At 41.9% G+C, this 20,858-nt stretch overlaps 1 protein-coding gene across 1 annotated transcript; it reads left to right on the top strand.

Annotated features, from left to right (window-relative positions):
- Positions 1-1,344: 1,344 nt before the first annotated feature.
- Positions 1,345-14,368, top strand: LOC121548232 (RNA-binding protein, mRNA-processing factor 2a). Its single transcript, XM_041859635.2, has 8 exons — positions 1,345-1,791; positions 5,187-5,264; positions 6,819-6,857; positions 7,338-7,400; positions 8,635-8,785; positions 9,529-9,677; positions 13,136-13,208; positions 13,327-14,368. Exons 1-7 carry the CDS (start codon positions 1,558-1,560, stop codon positions 13,199-13,201), a joined length of 780 nt encoding a protein of 259 aa, XP_041715569.1. The 5' UTR covers positions 1,345-1,557; the 3' UTR covers positions 13,202-13,208; positions 13,327-14,368.
- Positions 14,369-20,858: the final 6,490 nt, after the last annotated feature.

Genomic DNA, 20,858 nt, shown 5'->3' with positions numbered 1-20,858 from the left:
CCTTTGGGATAAATTGGAACGCCGACTGCGAGCCATGCCTAATCGCCCAACATCAGCACCCGACCTCACTAATGCTCTTGTGGCTGAATGGAAGCAAGTTCCCGCAGCAATGTTTCAACATGTATTGGAAAGCCTTCCCAGAAGAGTGGAGGCTGTTATAGCAGGGGGACCAACTCCATATTAATGTCCATGATTTTGGAATGAGATGTTCGACGAGCAGGTGTCCACATACTTCTGGTCATGTGAGATACACCTGGGCATTTCTCCAGCATCATACCTTGGCATAAACTTGGTGTCATTTTGCTTTAAACAATTTCAACATTTGTTCATCACAATCTGCTCATAAAGACCTGCTCAACTTAAAAAGGCATGTCATAAAACATAAAAAGATGTATAGGATTCTGTATACTTCGATACAGAATAATTATATAGATTCTGTACTATTAACTTTGATTAAAACATTTGACTAGTCATTAATGCAGTTTTAGGATGCAGTAGTAACAATCTACGTTGTTTTTGAAAATGAACATTGGTTTGAAAATGTGAATAGAAACCCTCTATATTATAACAGATATTACTTTAAGATCATATGTCATAATCTAATTAAATTAACCGATCTTTGTCTTCAATAATATTCTGAGCAGATGGAATCATTATCGTTATGCATTATACAGAAAAGCATTTTAAAGAAAACAGATAGATATGGGAAAATTATTGCCTATATTAAATATCAACTTTCGAAAATGTAATTAGGCTAATAAAAGAGAATGTTTTATCAGTGATAATAAATATTTTTAGGCTATATAAAACAAATATACAGCTCACAATAAATTAACATTAGCCAATGATACACTAACATATATTTTTCAAATTAAAATGGCTTATAATGTCACAAATCTAAAATATAAAAGGCCTATTCATTTAGTATTAAATACTAAAGTATCTCAAATAACTGGCACAAATAATAGGTTACATTCGATGTTTCTGTAATTCGATGGCTGGTGTTTTTTCTATTAAAGTTAAGTCAATTTGTATCAAACAACACTGAAATTGTATATGAAATAATCTTCATTTTTTAATAGTGAAAATAATCTCCATCATTATTTAAAGGCTAATTAAATTTTACAAGAAAAAATATACTCGAAGTGCATGTCAAACAACCATACATTGAGATGTATAGGTCTATAATAAAAATGTGTGGGATGCTCATTTTATAGGCAGACAAAAAGGGAATGTATAGGTTGCGAAAATATTTTCTATTGGCTCATGGTCTCCCATAGAAACGGTGATGCAGTTATGAAGGGGCAGGGTTTGATACCAGCTGAGGCGGATCTCCAACATGATTACAGCACTCACAGGGCTGGAACATAATTGATGACCTAATTGCAAAACAGGGGAAGGACCGCGGAAACGCGCTCCAATGAAAAAGTTGACTTGTTCTCCCACCAGATTCCCCAACCAAACGCAATTGATGTGAGCAGAGGTGCATACGAGCACTTCTTTCCCCCTGTTGCACCCTCACACTGCACTTATTCACCTTTAGTTTATTTTTTATGAATGATTATCTCTCGCAAAACATCCTTGGATACTTCGGCTACACCACGAACTCACCTCGGCACATCTTTCCTGAAGTATAAACGCCATCAAGACTTCAACCACAAGCGCACTTGGGGAAAATACTCTAAAAACTTCACATTTTCTTCTCTAACTGACGCTGAAGTAAACCTCAACATGTCTATCACAAGTCTGAAGTCTGATTCCGAGACGAACAACGTTTCCATAGAAGAGGAGGTAAGAATGTGGTCTTTGGTGTTTTTTTACTTGTCATAAAAGTTCTGTATCAGAATGTCTTTGTTTGGAACCGGTTGTGAGTGTGCCTACGAAGTCTAGTCTGGAAGAGATGCAAAGTAGCCTACAAATTGATTTCCTCCCCCTAATTGTAGGCTAATTCATGTTAGACTGATTCAAAACCCATTGCAAGAGAAAAAGGGTGTGAAGTTATATCTAGGTATGGTTTTCTTAAGTCGTTCGTTTCCATTGGAGGTTCTGAAAAGGGTGTGCCTCAGTTTTTTTATAAATGGACGTTTACATTTTTATGATTGAAAGTAAAAGGATTGTTTTTTTGCGGGGGTTGGTGTCTTTAAATTAGGTCTACAATAGATTATTGTTATGGCGAACGTGAAATATTGGGTTAGACTATAGCCTAATTGCCATGACATTTTGGCTGAATTTCAGGATTTATTTTTATTTATTTGCTTTTAAAGTCCCAAATCTATTCAATTTTAAATATTACAATTGTAGATCTATAGGTTAGGCTTCATTTTAAACATTTTAACAAATCCGCAGTAGGCCTATGAATTGATCAGGTTTGTCTGTCCTGTAGCTTTATGGACAGACCCACCTGATTTCATATACTGCCGATGAACTTCAGCGCACACTATCTGCACCCTCTGACAGAACCGGACTTTATTTTGCCATCACACACATTTCGTATCCTAATCTGATCTGTGGTCAGTAAAAAATGTAAAATGTATTTCCAATCTTGCAGTGTAAATAAATAAAATAAAATAAATGTCCTCTGGTCTGGACATTAACTGGATAGATCCACGAAATCCACCAACGTTGGGTAGGTAGGCTTACAGCAAGTGGATGGATGGATTGCCGAAAGGACTTCATAATTTCCCTTACATATCCCAATCAATTATTTAATTTTGTTCCAGATTCCAACCATATACCTTATTTTGCGTTTGCCTTGTATTATTTAGGCCCTGTAACCTACACACACTTGAGTGTATTTTTGATTAACCTTCAACAAACATTAAATTGTCCAAGAAACCATATTGTTCTAAGGTTAAACCATTTTTTAAATGACAATCAAAATTTGAAATCTTTTAACAGTAATGCTTATTTTCTACTCCGTAGTCAGATGTTCAAATTAGGCCGATGAGTTAGTCTAGATGGGACGGGGCTGACAGTACGTGCCATAGACTTGCATGGGAGTTCTGTCGCAGGAGCACCTGAAATGTTGGCGCTGTGGTTCGGAGGCGCGGGTCAAAGGAAGGAAATGGTGTCACACTGTGCACTGTTGTCCGCCGCTGTTCCTCTGGCAGTCCATTGTGCTGCACGGGCCTCCCCACAGAGTGGGAACCAATGGCCCTTCTGTAGGCCTGTTTATTTCCTCAGCCACTGCAGGCTTCAATGGACAACATTACAGGCCCATGTTTGTGTTGGATTCACATGTGGAAATCCGTCCCTTTTTCCCTCTCACTAAATAGATCGCAGCATTTACACAGGCAGCCCAATTCTGATTTCACTAATTGGTCTTTTGACCAATCAGATCAGCTCTGAAGATCTGACGTAAAAAGATCCGATGTGATTGGTCAAAAGTCCATTTAGTGGAAAAAAATATCAAATTGGGCAGCCTGTGTAAACGCAGCCTGAGTCATGAGGGGCAGCACATCACTACTTTGTTCTTAAAGACAACACCACCATTTTAGGTCGCCGTAGCACATCGTCCTTTGTTATTGCTTTTTTATGCTGCATGTTCAAGGATTTGGGCCGACATCTGGGGGCATGTAGAGTGAGCATTCCTTCAGTAGCCTAGTCATTGTGGTGTGGCGGTACTAGTTAGAGTGGTGTGGCGGTACTAGTTAGAGTGGTGTGGCGGTACTAGTTAGAGTGGTGTGGCGGTACTAGTTAGAGTGGTGTGGCGGTACTAGTTAGAGTGGTGTGGCGGTACTAGTTAGAGTGGTGTGGCGGTACTAGTTAGTGGTGTGGCGGTACTAGTTAGTGGTGTGGCGGTACTAGTTAGTGGTGTGGCGGTACTAGTTAGTGGTGTGGCGGTACTAGTTAGTGGTGTGGCGGTACTAGTTAGCGTGGTGTGGCGGTACTAGTTAGCGTGGTGTGGCGGTACTAGTTAGCGTGGTGTGGCGGTACTAGTTAGCGTGGTGTGGCGGTACTAGTTAGCGTGGTGTGGCGGTACTAGTTAGCGTGGTGTGGCGGTACTAGTTAGCGTGGTGTGGCGGTACTAGTTAGCGTGGTGTGGCGGTACTAGTTAGCGTGGTGTGGCGGTACTAGTTAGCGTGGTGTGGCGGTACTAGTTAGCGTGGTGTGGCGGTACTAGTTAGCGTGGTGTGGCGGTACTAGTTAGCGTGGTGTACTAGTTAGCGTGGTGTGGCGGTACTAGTTAGCTGGTGTGGCGGTACTAGTTAGTGGTGTACTGTAGTGGTGTGGCGGTACTAGTTAGCGTGGTGTGGCGGTACTAGTTAGCGTGGTGTGGCGGTACTAGTTAGAGTGGTGTGGCGGTACTAGTCAGAGTGGTGTGGCGGTACTAGTTAGCGTGGTGTTGCCCAGAAGCGCTCCATTATCTCTATGTAGGAAAATGGTTTGGTTGTGTCACTAAGCAAGTGGTATAGAGCTTTATTCAGTCAACTAGGAATAGGTTAGTCTGTTAGGAGATTCATGTCAAAACTGTCCTTTGTACAGTACAGAAAACATCTCAATTTGTTTTGACATTTCAAACTGCATCAGAGGTGGCCAATCCTCCCCTGCCGACGACCGGTCTGTGTGCAGGTTATAGCCAAGCAGTAACACCTGATTCTGCAAGTTCTTGACAATAACAGATCGCAAAGAATATTTGAACATATCAAGACGGGGCTCCATTTTCAGGAGCAAGATTGTGTGCACAATATCCCATAATATGTTAATGAGTAGAACCTGGCCAATGAATCTGTCCTTCAGTCACGATTCTATGATATATAATATGCCATTTAGCAGACGCTTTTATCCAAAGCGACAGTCATGCGCGCCTATATTTTACGTATGGGTGGGAGATGAACCCACTATCCTGGCGTTGCAAGCGCCATGCTCTACCAACGGAACCATACAGGACCACATTGCCATACAGTCTTCTCTAATGTTCATGACTGATTCTATTAAAATGTATAAGGGTTTTCCTATAAAATAAAAGGCATTTGAATCCTATGCTCTGGCCGCAGTTTTTCAAGGTATCTAGCCGTATTTCCCCTATCAGATAGGATTAAATGCACAGAAATAGAATGCTGATTCATCCATTCTATTACTATGCATTTAATCCTGTCCGATAGACGAAATCCGGATAGATAACTTTAGAAAAACGGGGCCCTGGAGATAGTCTAGACTGTTTTTCATTGAGTTTTGTTTTCCAGGTACGAACACTCTTTGTTAGTGGCCTACCAGTGGATATCAAACCTCGTGAACTGTACCTGCTGTTCAGACCATTTAAGGTAAGCATACTCTTGGGATTAGTTACCGAGGCGATGGAAGAATTTGGCCTCCATATTTTCGTAATTGTCCACTGCAACGGAGACAGCAGACAGTCCACTCTTGTCATTGGCTTTTCTGTTCCGTTTTAATTTCCTGCATTTTAATTCTCTGCATTTTCAAATTAAAACATTTCATAATGGGAATAAACAAAGGACATATTATCAGGAGTATTCTTTGTAAACGCACGTGTCAACGGACAGCATCGGGTGCCAATAACGTAGCTTAGCTGAATTTAGTCCCTTAAATGTTTTGACGTTTTTGCAAAAGCAACAGCCCATATGGTTAATTATGTTGTGATTATCATCTTACAATACCACGGAAGACTCCAGAAATATTAAAAGGAGTAACACTAAATCACTGTTCATCTACAATATATTGTTCATTATTAATCTACATGTACAGTTTCATAACCCACCCCCACCCTCCCTCAGACCAAAATGGAAGTGGTATCCATCACACATGGATGGTCTTGTGGAATGTGTAAATGAGTAGCACTGCTATTGGCCAACTATCCCGGTGACCCAACTCCCCTCCAGGTCAGGAAGATTAGGATTCTTCCATTTCGTTTCGCGTGTGATTCGGGCCAAGCTTTCAAAGCAGTTCTATGAAATCACTGAAACCAGGCCGTTCTCCATGTCTGTTTTCATAGATTAGATTCCATTGTATATATTGTTTGCCATAGACTGGCTGTAGTCTATACTCTCTGCTGTTGTATCATTCTGTATATTGGATCTGAAGCTTGATTTTGGCAGTGGACCTCCCAACCCTCCCAGCTGCTTTACTGTTTTTCCCAGAACACAAAAACCTAAGGCCCACATGCTTTTTAATGATTTGTATGAAGCAAAGTAGATGGGATTCAGCTGCTTCTGTTATTAGTTGTATGTATTTAGTGTTACATTTGTGTTGAAGGTGGTTTGGATTTCCTGACAGGATTGAAACACTCCCAACTTCACATCGGCTTAAGTTGTTTAATTTCCCATGTCTGTATATCAGGATTAGAAGATCTCTCATCCATCAATACCACAGTCAGGCCAACATCCACTACATTCCCCACGAATCTGACTCATCCTGACATCCAAACCAAAGATTTCTTGGCCCATTTTTTTAAAACGATGACTAAGAATGATTCACATTAATAGTAATTCACTAGCTGTTGAACAGCCTATGAAGTTCTGGCATAGTTCAGGAGAAGGTTGGAGCATCAGTTCACAAACTAGTTAGACCTACACAGTAACATAAAATAGTTTCCTTTAAGATGAGACAAAAATAAATAATTCCAGACGGTCTGTGGATTTCACCATTTTCTTTATCGACATACCTATATGGTTAAGCATGTTACCGTGTGCTTAATCATGTGTATGACGGCCCCCTTTCCATGCAGCGTATCAAGTGCGTGACCCCCAAAATACAAGCGCCACGCTGTCAGGTTTCTCCTCATATGGTGAGGGGAGTGTATGTCTGGCTTCCTGCATGGGACTTCATGGTTGTTAATTGGAGGTCTTTTCTTCTTACAGGGTTACGAGGGGTCACTGATTAAGTTGACATCAAAACAGGTGAGAAGCTTTCTGTTATTACTACAGCGCAATCATGGCCCCCTAATGAAGGCTACATATGGAGTATACCACCTTGGCTGGAGAGTGGAATTGTTCAGTTTTCCAATAACAATTTGGATTAGCTGTAATCAAAAAGTGGTACATAGCTAATTTAATGTAGGATTGCTAACATTGATCTAGTTAATCATTTTTCAATAGGTAACAAAACCTTCCCATGCAGTTGTCACACATTCATCTAATAAGATTAAACCTTTATGTGGTTTAGCTTTTGTTGTGAAATTGTTTCAAACTGATTGAAAAAGTGATTTACTTATTATTATTGCGATCCATTTGCGCTCGCCTTGTCTAATGCATTTATGATTCAGTCACACTGTATTCTGACCATTTACCTCAAGTGCACTTGGCCAGTGTTGTTCCTGTGCTAACCTGTGGAGGTGGACATTAGGCCCCTCTGTCTGAGTGTTCTCTCCTCTCTTCCAGCCAGTTGGGTTTGTCACCTTCGACAATCGGACTGGAGCCGAAGCTGCCAAAAACGCATTAAACGTAAGCATCAGACCAGGCGGACAGTGTTGACAGTAGCCGTGAATTGTTGCAATGGCTTCATCCTCCCTGGACACAAGGACTTTGCCCAAAATGTGTTGCGTTGTTTGTTATTTTGTGGCATATACAGTAGTTACTCGGTAACACTTTACGTAAAGCCTGCATGTTTTGTGCTTTATAACTTGGTATAAGCATAAGCCTTTTTATAATGTCTGTAACCATTAGAAGATTACACCTAAAGGTGGCATACATGATCATGACGTCATCGAGTCTTACAGAACTGTCATAATGCGTTATACCTGCAGGCTTTGTGTTAGCGTTACTTTGACTCTGTCTCCTCTGTCCTGTTTCTAACCTGTAAGGTATGGATGGGGGTTCACTGCTGGGCTAACTGATCTCGTCTGATCACTCAAACAAAGCATTTTCTCTTACAATTCAAGGGCAGGGCCATTTTTGGAAACAGAGACCAGAATCCTGTAGACTTACGGTAGTTAACCTTGGTATAATTGAACACATCTTTCGTAATACGGTACAGCTCTCCTAATTTGCATATCACTGCTTAGCCATATAAATATATCATTACAGAGCTACATTGATAGTTTTGAACACCTTCTGTAATATAACCTCTTACTGTCACTATGTAGCCACAATGGCCGTATCTAACACAGCTCTCATAGCATAGTCTTCCTCATATGGACGTCACAGCCTGTAGCCACATAAGCAGTCTCACACTCACACACCAACATACTCACCTGCATGTGGGCACAATGCTTAGGGCACAGAAACACAACCAGGGTCAACCACATCCAAGGCCAAGTCTTTCACAGCTTCCTCTCCTCGTCTTCTCTCGTCATGAAAGGGCTTGATATGGTGGAAGCAATAGGCTGAGTACCTATCCACACCCTGTGCCCTTAAGTGGTCATGGAGAGGAGAATACTAGTGCCCTGTAGACTACTTTAAAAAGGATGCATCCTTCCACCCTTTTCCTCTTTGACGTCGTCACTGATCTGATGCGGTTGGATTGGTCGAGACAATAGGGAAACTTTACTTTTCTTATCCAGTCACGTATAGATCAGTGGTTACCTTAATGAAGGTGGGGAAACAAGGACGCATTGGACAAGTATTGGAGCGGGGCCAATGGAGAGGGGGTCATGTAAGGCTGAGACACACTTGCCCTAGGCCTAGACTCACCTAGGCCGCCTCCTTTACAATCCTGTGTCCCCGTCTCTCCTCTCAGGGCATCCGTTTTGACCCTGAGTGCCCCCAGACCCTGCGGTTAGAGTTTGCTAAAGCCAACACGAAGATGGCAAAGAGTAAGCTGATGGGCACACCGAACCCCACTAATATCCACCCTGCTCTAGGAGCTCACTTCATTGCACGGGACCCATGTAAGTTGTTACGGCTTCACAACAACACTATAGCCTCTACCCACTCTCACCACTGCCAATCCTCAGTTACCCCCCCTCTCTCTCTTGCTGGGCGCGTTGAAGTAAAACAATTGGGTGGAATAATGAGCTAAAGACTAACTCACCCGCCACATGCATGCCTCATCGGACTGTAGATGTAGTTATATATTTTTTTTCTTCAATCTAGAATTTCTACAGTGTCTGTGCTAGTCTGACTCGGCCTAGACTGCAGGTGCCCCCTCTGTTGCCCATGCACCTGCTTGTTGCCCCTGGGTGAGGAGTGGCACTGGATGGCCCCGGCCTAGTTAATGACCTTATTGATGTTTAAATGGTACTGGGATGACTTCTACCGGGCTTAGTTGTTATATTGATTTGACTTAAAATCCCATAAGACCACAAATTTATGACTGTAATTGCTTAACTTCGCTGACTGTAAGTTGGGATTACTGTCAGCACATGTATGTACGCCATACTTTTTATCTGAAATATTAACGCAAAGAGGAAAGCAAGACAATGACGACTTTCCCTACTTCAACTTTACAGTTCACATGTACTACATAGAGGATTCAGTAGGGTTCTGAGTAGTGTTCTAGTTGGTCTTTCAGCTGTCATTCAGTTAGCAGCTTCTAATCACTACTGATAATGTCAATGGGGCATTTGCACAGATGGTGGTTATACCCAATACTGTGTTTTCCCCCATTTTTTTGCCTCCTGCATGTTTCCAGATGACCTGACGGGGGCAGCGTTGATCCCAGCGTCCCCGGACGCGTGGACCCCGTACCCCCTGTACACCACGGAGCTGACCCCCGGGCTCCCTCACGGCGCCTTCACCTATCCAGCGGCTGCTGCTGCTGCTGCTGCCCTCCACGCCCAGGTACGGCACCAACCGGTCTCTTTCCTCTTCTCCTTCCCCCTCTCCTCTCCACTCACTGCAGTTCAGTAAGAATGGAGGCCAATAGGCTCTTCCTTGTGCTCTTGACATCCTCCCAGCGACTGTCATTAGCCCAATTCAATGCCTTGCCACCGTCCGTAAAGGTCGACTCAGCGATACGACACCGTCAAACACGTTGGGGTGACTTCCCGCTTGCAGACGTCAACGGCAACAGAATTGTTGGCTCTTTTGCATACTTCCTTGAAGCATGTCAACTAGGACAAGCTGTTAGTGGCAGTCTTGGCAGATTATAATTGTATTGTTTTCTGTGAACAGGAAATTGCCCTGCTGTGTATGATGTCATATAGTCTTCAAAGCAACTTATACCACAGAGGAAGTTATTTCTGACTCACTGAATATAATTGTTCTCTATTCTGTTCTCTACGCTAGTAGCATCCATTCCTCTGTTCTCTACGCTAGTAGCATCCATTCCTCTGTTCTCTACGCTAGTAGCATCCATTCCTCTGTTCTCTACGCTAGTAGCATTCATGTCCTGACGGACTCCTCACACCACATACTTCCATCTCCTCACAGCCCCTCCCATTGGTTCTCACCAGTCACAGCCCCTCCCATTGATTCTCACCAGGGAAGAGCCCCACCGCTCCGTAGGTGTCTGGGCCTGAAAGCTGCAAGTGTGACTGGAGGCTTTAATGCATCCTCACCTTCAGAGTTCACTTCCTTCCTGCTAAGTCAGTATGCATCCTCACCTTCAGAGTTCACTTCCTTCCTGCTAAGTCAGTATGCAGCCTCACCTTCAGAGTTCACTTCCTTCCTGCTAAGTCAGTATGCATCCTCACCTTCAGAGTTCACTTCCTTCCTGCTAAGTCAGTATGCAGCCTCACCTTCAGAGTTCACTTCCTTCCTGCTAAGTCAGTATGCATCCTCACCTTCAGAGTTCACTTCCTTCCTGCTAAGTCAGTATGCAGCCTCACCTTCAGAGTTCACTTCCTTCCTGCTAAGTCAGTATGCATCCTCACCTTCAGAGTTCACTTCCTTCCTGCTAAGTCAGTATGCATCCTCACCTTCAGAGTTCACTTCCTTCCTGCTAAGTCAGTATGCAGCCTCACCTTCAGAGTTCACTTCCTTCCTGCTAAGTCAGTATGCAGCCTCACCTTCAGAGTTCACTTCCTTCCTGCTAAGTCAGTATGCATCCTCACCTTCAGAGTTCACTTCCTTCCTGCTAAGTCAGTATGCAGCCTCACCTTCAGAGTTCACTTCCTTCCTGCTAAGTCAGTATGCATCCTCACCTTCAGAGTTCACTTCCTTCCTGCTAAGTCAGTATGCATCCTCACCTTCAGAGTTCACTTCCTTCCTGCTAAGTCAGTATGCATCCTCACCTTCAGAGTTCACTTCCTTCCTGCTAAGTCAGTATGCAGCCTCACCTTCAGAGTTCACTTCCTTCCTGCTAAGTCAGTATGCAGCCTCACCTTCAGAGTTCACTTCCTTCCTGCTAAGTCAGTATGCAGCCTCACCTTCAGAGTTCACTTCCTTCCTGCTAAGTCAGTATGCAGCCTCACCTTCAGAGTTCACTTCCTTCCTGCTAAGTCAGTATGCAGCCTCACCTTCAGAGTTCACTTCCTTCCTGCTAAGTCAGTATGCATCCTCACCTTCAGAGTTCACTTCCTTCCTGCTAAGTCAGTATGCATCCTCACCTTCAGAGTTCACTTCCTTCCTGCTAAGTCAGTATGCAGCCTCACCTTCAGAGTTCACTTCCTTCCTGCTAAGTCAGTATGCATCCTCACCTTCAGAGTTCACTTCCTTCCTGCTAAGTCAGTATGCAGCCTCACCTTCAGAGTTCACTTCCTTCCTGCTAAGTCAGTATGCAGCCTCACCTTCAGAGTTCACTTCCTTCCTGCTAAGTCAGTATGCAGCCTCACACATTAGGGTCATTAGGGGAGAGGAGTCCATAGAGATCCTATTAAATTACTTATTCTAAATTTATGGAGGAGACACTCCTACCCAGTGGTGGAAATGGACTTGACTCAGTTAGGGCAACCCAGGTAGGGAGGTCCGGGGACAGACTGATGGACGTATCGCCGGCAACACAGTTTACACACAGAATCCAGGGGCCACGTTCAGTGGGAAAACATTGTGACACGTTGCGGCTAGAAATATCATGAACAGATGTAATTCAGCCACAGTTAATGTCAGAGGCATGTTTGTTCTTTTATATATTCCTATCCAAACGTTCGACAATGTCGTGCCTTGTTGAACGTGGCCCCGTTCTAGGGGGTTCCCCCTCAATTCCACCACTGCTTCTACCTTCGAGTGAGACTGTCTTGGGAGGAAACTAGCAGCCTTCAACCAGCCTTTCCATTGGTGTGTTGTAGAAATGCTCTCAAAGCAAACTGAGGCAGAAAACACTGGGTGAAGTCCTTCCATTGATAGCTAATTGCTGTCTGCATGCTGGTATAATGGTACAGTGGGCTACACTGCAGTTGTCCGGTCCAGCAAGAATAGTGGAAATGGTTTCTGCCACGGGTCATTTGAAGTTCCACGCCGAGGTAACTTCCTTGTGTAATGTATGAAAACAGTGGAGTGTTACTCTGTGAAATGGGCAGTGATTGTGGCCTTTTTCTTTGGGAAAAACAACCTCAGAGAAATGTGTGGTATTTACTGGGAGAGAACTGTCGGTCATGACGATCTTCTTTGGAGGTGCCAACTTACTGTCCACGTCCTTGCTTGGAACAAAAGCTTTTCTGTTAGGAACCCTCTCCTTTGCATTTCTAATTGCCATCTGATGAAGGATCCCTCAAATGCTCTGAATTTGCTCCCACCAACACTCCTGTCCAATGGATGAATGAGGAAATACACTGAACTTGGTATAGTTGTCAAACCACCAATGAATTGTAAGGGCTCAAAAACCAAAGCTTACCGTACATTTATCAGGGGTTCACCCTCTCGCGGTCAAAATTCAGGTTTCTTTTGTTTGATGAAATCCTAAGGCAATAACTTGTCTACAAAGTATGAACTGTTGTTCTTGTAGATTTGTACCGTGTCATGATTGACCTCACTTTAGTCCAACCAAACTAGTTTGACCAGAGGTATGGGAAGGTAGTCGTTACCTTTTTAAGATGGAAATGTTTAACACATGGAATAGCTTGCTTGTCTCATTTCCATGAAGGTCTTGTTATGACATTGTTGTGCATTGTCATAATAGGGCAGCTGTGACCCACATTCCCATGGTCTTTGAATGACCAGCGCTTAAAGGGACAGTTCATCCAAATCTGTTTAAATGCGTTTATACTTTTAGAGCTTTTCAATGGGTGAGAAGACTTTTGGAAAAAGTTAATTTCCCTTTCCGTTTAAAATCTTGTTTCCGACAGTCCTCCTGTTGGAAAATCTTACAGGTTGCGATCAATTGTTATTCTGTCTGACTTTGGTTTATTTGATCTCTCTAGATGCGCTGGTACCCTTCTCCATCTGAAACTAACCAGCCAGGATGGAAGTCCAGGCAGTTCTGTTAGATATTTAGTGAGTATCTTTTATACAAGTGCTTTAATCAAAGGTTTTTCAGAACATGCAATATGGATGACATTAAACTGATTGAAAAATGACAACTTTTTTTTTGTTGTCCAATTTCCCCCTTCAGATGTATTTTGGGATCCAGACCTTCTCCGTCCAGTTGAAGGAAGGTTTTACTGAGCTCATCATTAATTTAATCAGGTTTATTTAATGGACAAATGTGCATTACGGACCTATTTATGTTCTCTGGAGGGGTCTGAACTGACAACACCTTGCTGTCGACAGATTGAGCTGATGATTCCTTTTGGCAACTATTCCGGTACCATCTTAGCACTTCCAACCCTCACGCGAGCCAAGTCAACGCAATGGGTCATTATTTGCTGAAGAAAATAACATCCTGAAGAAGTTATACATTATAAAGCTACTCCTTGGGTTATGGCTCAGAGGTTAGAGCTGTCATTGCATGTTGAAGTAATTTTGGCATGAATTAGAAAGCAGAGTTCTGTGTATCCTCGTTTTTCTTAGTGCTTGTGTTGCCTCTTTACCTGGACCTAGAGTCTAGACAATGAATCCCCTTTGCTTCCTGTGTATTTCTGGTCGTACAAGTGAAAGATGGACTGTTGTGTAGATGGCTCCTCTTGCATGGACCTTTTAGAATGCACCCCTAGGTTCTGACAATCCCAGTCTCTCCCAAAATATCAATGTCTATAAAGAGTATATTTGAGCATATACAAAGTACAAGTATTTTTGTACTTTTGTTTAATGTATATTTATGCATTTTTTTTGTGCTAATAAATAATGATTCTGTATATGTTTGTTTAGGAGTATTTTGTGTTTTGGTGGTGTTTTGATCTATAATCCTGTTTAAGTACTTTAAAAAAGTGCAATTGTATTTGTTTTATGAGGGAGGTCTCCTGAAATACTAAAGAATTCTAAAAGTGGCCCATGTGCCATTTGGACTGCTAAAAATTTGATTGCTGATTTTTCAGAATGTGAAACTGGACTACAGACATGAAGGGGTTGCTTTTGGGGGCCATTTTTAAATGGCCCAGTAGGGTTAGGTGGATGGAGAAATTTAAGTTTGCAGTTTAGAAAATGTTTGTCTCTGTATCTGCTGAACATGAGATGTACAACTGTTCCCGTTTTATGAATTAAACAAAGTGAATGCATTTGTTTTGTCTTATTGAATTACCAAGGTTTTAACTATGCACCTTTTGTCTATTACACGTAAGCTATGGCTTTGCTGACTTCACTCCACTTTACAGTACATCACAGCTGAATTTCAGATGTTTGCAGGTCAATTATTCATTTTAAATGTGCTATTGTATTAGTCTCTGTTACCAGTAGAGCTGACCTACACCCCACTCTGCCTTCTGAAGATGTTAAGTGTTTCTGCCCAACCAAGCATGATGGCTACTCAAGGGACTGTTAAGTGGACATTTTTCAATAGAACCGCTGCTTATTTACATTGGGTGACGCACGGCTGTGATTGTCAATTTTCATGGCCTGAAGAAGGATTCATTTAGGTATTTAATACAATTTTGGCCTATGACTAGGTTATGTTTGGACCCCAGGTAGAGTATCTGCTGCCTTGGCAGCAGCTAATTGGGATCCATAATTACAAAAATATAATTTGAAATATAAGAACTATTAAATAATTTAACATTAAAGCAAAGATGCTGACTTATCAACCCAAACTAATCCACATCGGCTAGACTGGATAGAAATGAAAGTAGAACCAAACTGCCTTACCTGGCTTGTTCCATCACACACCAGTAAATACAAATATTGGTTGTAGGCACTCTTGCTCCAATAACAATAGACTATAGCCATCTCATAATGGGGAAAATGATTTCAGCAGCATATTGTGTACACAGTATCAACTGTACACAACCTTGGATGTGGTTTGTGATTAATTCTGTTTTTACAATCTGTATCTAAATCCTAATGAATAACATTCAAACTTGAGTTCATAAAAAGCAATGCATCTCTGCACATCACAGTAGCTTGCCCTTCAGGAAAACATTAGGACATACAACACAAGACTTGTGCTTTTATGCAAGAGAGTTGAATTGACAGGATATCGATGACGCCTGCTGTGACATCATGCACACTATGGATTAAGGACAGATGGGTGCTTCGGCGGCCATCGTCTGCACCAACCAAATCTGGAAGTAAAAGGTAGAGCAGGTCGAAAACATCCTTGTCTTTCCAAATCATTTTATTGTAATCAGTAAGCAATCAACAGAATATTATGTTAGATCATTAAAAATATTGTGTTTGTGAATGAATCAGAATGAAATTGTATTTTGTAGATTTGTAGCCTAGGCCTATTTGAATTGGTATGTGTTAGTAAACTGAAATGAGTGTAACTGATGTAAGGAAGTGCAGATAGTTTTGCTTAGTCAGTTCAATACCCCAACTGACATCATACAGTACTATAACCAAATATTTCACAATTTACCATTATGATCGGATGGATGGATTAATATTACTGTATTGATCCCGGGGGTCACAGGCTTATACAACAACACACACATTATAACAACATAAAGCCATTTACATTTTAGTAGACGCTCTTATCCAGAGCGACTTACAGGAGCAATTAGGGTTAAGTGCCTTGCTCAAGGGCACATCGACAGATTTTTCACCTAGTCGGCTCGGGGATTAGAACCAGCGACCTTTCGGTTACTGGCACAACGCTCTTAACCACTAAGTTACCTGCCGCCCCCAATTACATACCAATTGTTTTTATCAGTGCTGTATATATACACATGTGCATGTATGTTTTTTTGTATCATTAGATACTTGTTTGAATAGGTCAGACTAGAGATTGCCCCTATAATATAACCACTGAAATGTCCCTTATGGTGACATCCATTGGGGGAAATGTACGTTATTCATACCCACTCAGATAGACAGGTTAACATGGGGGATATTTTGGCATGGTGGTCAATGGCCAACAATCTGCATATGAAAGGAAAAAGGAATCGTTTCAAGTTCTATTTGTTACCTGCGCAAGTACAGCACCAGTGTACAGTGAAATGCTTCACTTGCAAGCCCTACCCAGCAGCGCAATAGTGACAATCGAGAACAATCAGTTAAACAGGTATTGAATTCCAAAGCAACTACAGGTATGTAAACAACTCCATGAGAGAGGCACAGCGGTGTCATCTACAGGTACGCAGTCACACAAGAACCAGGTTCACTTTAGTAGAGCAAGCATGCCCCCTTGTGACGAAAGTAAGTAATAAAATGTGTTCGTTCTGGTGATGTTCTGCAATAAGCACAGAGGCCCCATCCATTAACAACCTGTAGCCTCCACTCCTTGGCACATGAGTTCATCTGAGAGGATTGGATATGGAGAAAATTCCACCATGCTTAACCATATTGCTTAGACCTATCCAATCCTCTCAGATCCACACGTGTGTCAAGAGTCAGGGCCAAGGTGTTGTTTCTGAAATAGGGTCTGAAATGCTTGTGATTTTACAAACTATAAGGATATTTTAATTTGGAGTTGACAGCCAATGTAGGCATGCAGTAAGGGCAGCCAGCTGAAATGGGAAAATAAGTGTGCGAGGGACACCTATGAATAACATTTGAGTGTCTGAGTAGCCTACCTTATTCACAAATCCATTCTAGGATGTAATACAATTTGAATATGTGCTAAACATTACTACAAGGGCATTTGAACTCTTGAACTTGACATTATTTGACGAGCAAATTTTATATGGTTGTTATTTCAAACTGTTGTTAGTCGAATGCTGTTGCTAGGGAAAATATGTCACCCATGTCCACAGACACTATCAACTGCAACAGTTGTAAGAGACAGAGAATGAACAGGCAGGCGTTAGATATTCAACATATGTGTCAGCATCACCAATCTGTTGTGGCTTCTAAAAGGCTGAAATGTTTATAAACTGTTATACCATGGCATTGTTGAATACTCCTTTCTGATTGGCTTGAAGGGCATTCTAGAGCATGCATTATTTCACTATAACACAGGTATATCAGCATGGTAGAATTAATTGACTATAGTTAATTTTCTATGTTCGAGCTGCTTTTGAAAGCAAAAGTCCAATTGAAAACATGATTGGCATTGTTGAATTCTATTTTCATAATAGCAAACTAGGACTGATGGTTTTTAGCTAAATTTGCAAGTCTGTTTGTTTGGTTACCAAGGCAACAGATGTACACTACCAGTCAAAAGTTTGGACACACCTACTCATTCAAGGGTTTTTCTTTATTTTTTTTACTATTTTCTACATTGTAGAATAATAGTGAAGACATCAAAACTATGAAATAACACATATGGAATCATGTAGTAACCAAAAAAGTGTTAAACAAATCAAAATATATTTTATATTTGAGATTCTTCAAATAGCCACCCTTTGCCTTGATGACAGCTTTGCACACTCTTGGCATTACCCGACCTACGTACAGTACCTGACCCTGGACCTAAGATTAGGACTAGGATATTTATGTAGTTCTGTTCAGTGAACTAGTACATTAGATACGGTCTATTATGGTCAGGACACACCTAGGGGCCCAGTTGTAGGCTACAAGGTGTTGCGATAGGCTAATAAAATAATAGTGACATTATTTCATTACAAAAAAGTAGTTTTACAATATCAATATAAAATGGCTATCAATTATACATAATTGAGTATCAATAATTATATGTGGACATTGGCTCTGATCAGACCCTACACCCAAACGAGGGCACTACATTCATCCACCTCTAGCCTGCTAGTCCCCTACCTCTACGGAAGCACAGTTCCCGCTCAGCCCAGTCAAAGCTAATCGCTGCTCTGGCACCTCAATGGTGGAACAAGCTCCCCCACTACGCCAGGACAGCGGAGTCACTGACCACCTTCCGGAGACACTTGAAACCCTACCTCTTTAAGGAATACCTGGAATAGTATAAAGTAATCCTTCTTCCCCCAACCCCCATAAAAAATAAAAATAAATAGGTGGTTGTCCCACTGGCTATCATAAGTTGAATGCACCAATTTGTAAGTCGCTCTGGATAAGAGCGTCTGCTAAATGATGTAAATGTAAATGTAAATGACATTGACGTTTTTTGACTGTGTTAGAAACCCGATGTTTTTCATGAAATTGCATATTGGGCCAACTGACCTAAAAAGGAACATTGCATTAATTTTATGCAAGGGGGTCACCTGGTGACTAAAGTGCAGGTAAGCAAATGTTGGTGTGCTCTTACATTTACAATGTATCCAATTATAATTTAATGTGAGGGAGTTTAATAGATGATGCTATATAACATTTCAGTAATTTAACAGACGCTCTTATCCAGAACGATTTACAACTAGGGTTAAGTGCCTTGCTAATGCACATTTACCTAGTCCGCTCAGGGATTCGAAACAGCGACTTTTAGATTAAGCGCTCAACGCTTTTAGCAGACGCTCTTATCCAGTGCGACTTACAGTTAGTGCATACATTATTTTTTTTATTTTTCATACTGGCCCCCCGTGGGAATCGAACCCACAACCCTGGCGTTGCAAACGCCATGCTCTACCAACTGAGCTACATCCCTGCCGGCCATTCCCTCCCCTACCCTGGACGACGCTGGGCCAATTGTGCGCCGCCCCATGGGTCTCCCGGTCACGGCCAGCTACGACAGAGCCTGGATTCGAAACCAGGATCTCTAGTGGCACAGACCACTGCGCCACATTTCTCTGCAGCACTCTCATCAACTAATTTATTTCAGCACATTCCAACAGTTGGCTACTGTTTCGCTCCAGCATTCACTCGTGAAAAACACCTGTCAAATGCTGTGTTCATAGCCAAGTGGGAAGGTGGTAATTTCGCGTTATGAAGTAGTAAATACTAGTTGGACGCATTCATGTGCTTTGAAGTCGTTGAGATACGCCGATTGGCTAATGGCAAACAAGATGCGTCAACAATAAACTAAAAGTACAGCTATCATGCTCGCAAACAAATTATAGTGTTCAAAACCCATATTAATAGATAGATTTTTATAAATAATGTGTTGTTGTTGCATTTAACAACTAAAAATGCTGTTCTCGAGGTAATTTTCTTAGTAGGTGACGTCAGAGGTCAGCATGTGGGAGAAATTGGCGCTCAGGGATGATAGATGAGGGACGTTCAAGTGAATTTTTCCCAGTCGTATACAAGGGTCTATATGAAGATAAAGCCATCGATCACGTGACACCATCATTCCTATGCGAAGACTCAATAGCGCATTGAAGCCAAATGAAGTCGGTTAAGATGGCGTCTCATGGAGATTTATAACGCGTTCAAAACTACTGGGAACTCGGAAAAATACGATGTCAAATCATGCCGTCAGTGATATTTAGGTCGGAAAGTCGGAGCTCTAGAACGAGGCCAGAGTTCCAGGGTTGGATTTCCGAGTTTATTGACCCTTCAAATAGATTTTTCCCAGTCGGAGCTCGTTTTTCCCCTCGAATTCCCAGTTGTTTTGAACGCACTGAACTCGGAAGTCGGAGATTTCCCAGTTCTCAGTTGTAACAAACGCAGTTTGAGCTAGTCCCGGAAGTGACGTTCCAGGCTAGCTCAGTGCTGCCACCTCTCATTGAGGAACTCAAGTTGAAGGCCAACCGGGGTACTGCATGCTGCCAAGGGGTGAAAGTAGATATAATTTCTTCCCAGTACGGGACTCCCTATGTGTGCACACTCTTGCACGCGCACCAAAAAAAATTATGGGCCTAATCATATAATTCTATTAATTCAATAGGATCTCTGTAGGCTAGTCGTAAAGATTTGTCATTTAACGTCTAAAATGTATGACCTTTTATTGTGGAATAAACACAACCAGTCATGATGTTTTCATCTGATTGTCAAACAATAACTTAAAAGGGCTCCTTTACTGGGCTACCCCCACACGTTCATCCACTCGCAACAAATCTCCAGCCTCCAAACAGTGGTGAATGGAAAGAGACATCTTTTACACAAAACACCAAAAAGGGAAATGACATTTGGCGATTGTCATTAGGACAGAATTTATGCGTCCACTGTTGTCTGCGCAAGTCTTGATGTCGGCCACTATTCTCTGCCTTGGCAAAATGTCAGTGTTCTCATCGAACCACATTGCATTTTGGAGTGTAGGCTATACCACCCGTTTTCAAGTACATTCACAATTTTTTCATGCATCTGACTTGCGGTAATGATAAATAATGGTGTAATAGCCAACAGTTTATTGTGATAGGCTCATGTTTTATTTTGCCGGGACGCCTTACCTGACCGTACCGCCTTACTTTCACACCTGAGGCTGCCATTAGCAACTAAATTATCCTTATAAATCTTCTTCTGTGTGCAATTTTAAAATAATTGATTCAAGGACATACATCTGGTGTATTATAAGCAATTATAGGCAGGATGACTGTCTTTGAAAAAAAAAAAAATTTACACGAAGATTGAAATTTTTCCATTCACTGTGATGGGGGATCCTGTTTTCTGCGAACAATGCATGAGATACCGCAGTCGGCATTGAACTTCCGCAGCTTCAATGAGAGGGGGCAGTGTTCTCTCCTGGCCGTATGTGGTAAATACCATCTTCCCACTTGGTTATGAACGCAGCATAAGTACTTGGCAATGGTACCGCCCAAATCACCTGATTGGATAGGCATACGTTTACTAATCAATGTAGCTAATTGT

Source organism: Coregonus clupeaformis, chromosome 15 (genome assembly GCF_020615455.1).
Source record: "Coregonus clupeaformis isolate EN_2021a chromosome 15, ASM2061545v1, whole genome shotgun sequence".
NCBI classification, from domain to species: Eukaryota; Metazoa; Chordata; class Actinopteri; order Salmoniformes; family Salmonidae; genus Coregonus; species Coregonus clupeaformis.
This window is presented reverse-complemented; position numbering and strand designations above follow the sequence as displayed.

What these genes read in the sequence shown, in the direction of transcription:
- LOC121548232 (XM_041859635.2), top strand. Translation starts at nt 1,558, where the DNA reads ATGATTATCTCTCGCAAAACATCCTTGGATACTTCGGCTACACCACGA. An exon ending in ACGTTTCCATAGAAGAGGAG is followed by an intron (nt 1,792 to 5,186) that starts GTAAGAATGTGG and finishes TTTGTTTTCCAG; the next exon opens with GTACGAACACTCTTTGTTAG. An exon ending in CTGCTGCCCTCCACGCCCAG is followed by an intron (nt 9,678 to 13,135) that starts GTACGGCACCAA and finishes TGATCTCTCTAG; the next exon opens with ATGCGCTGGTACCCTTCTCC.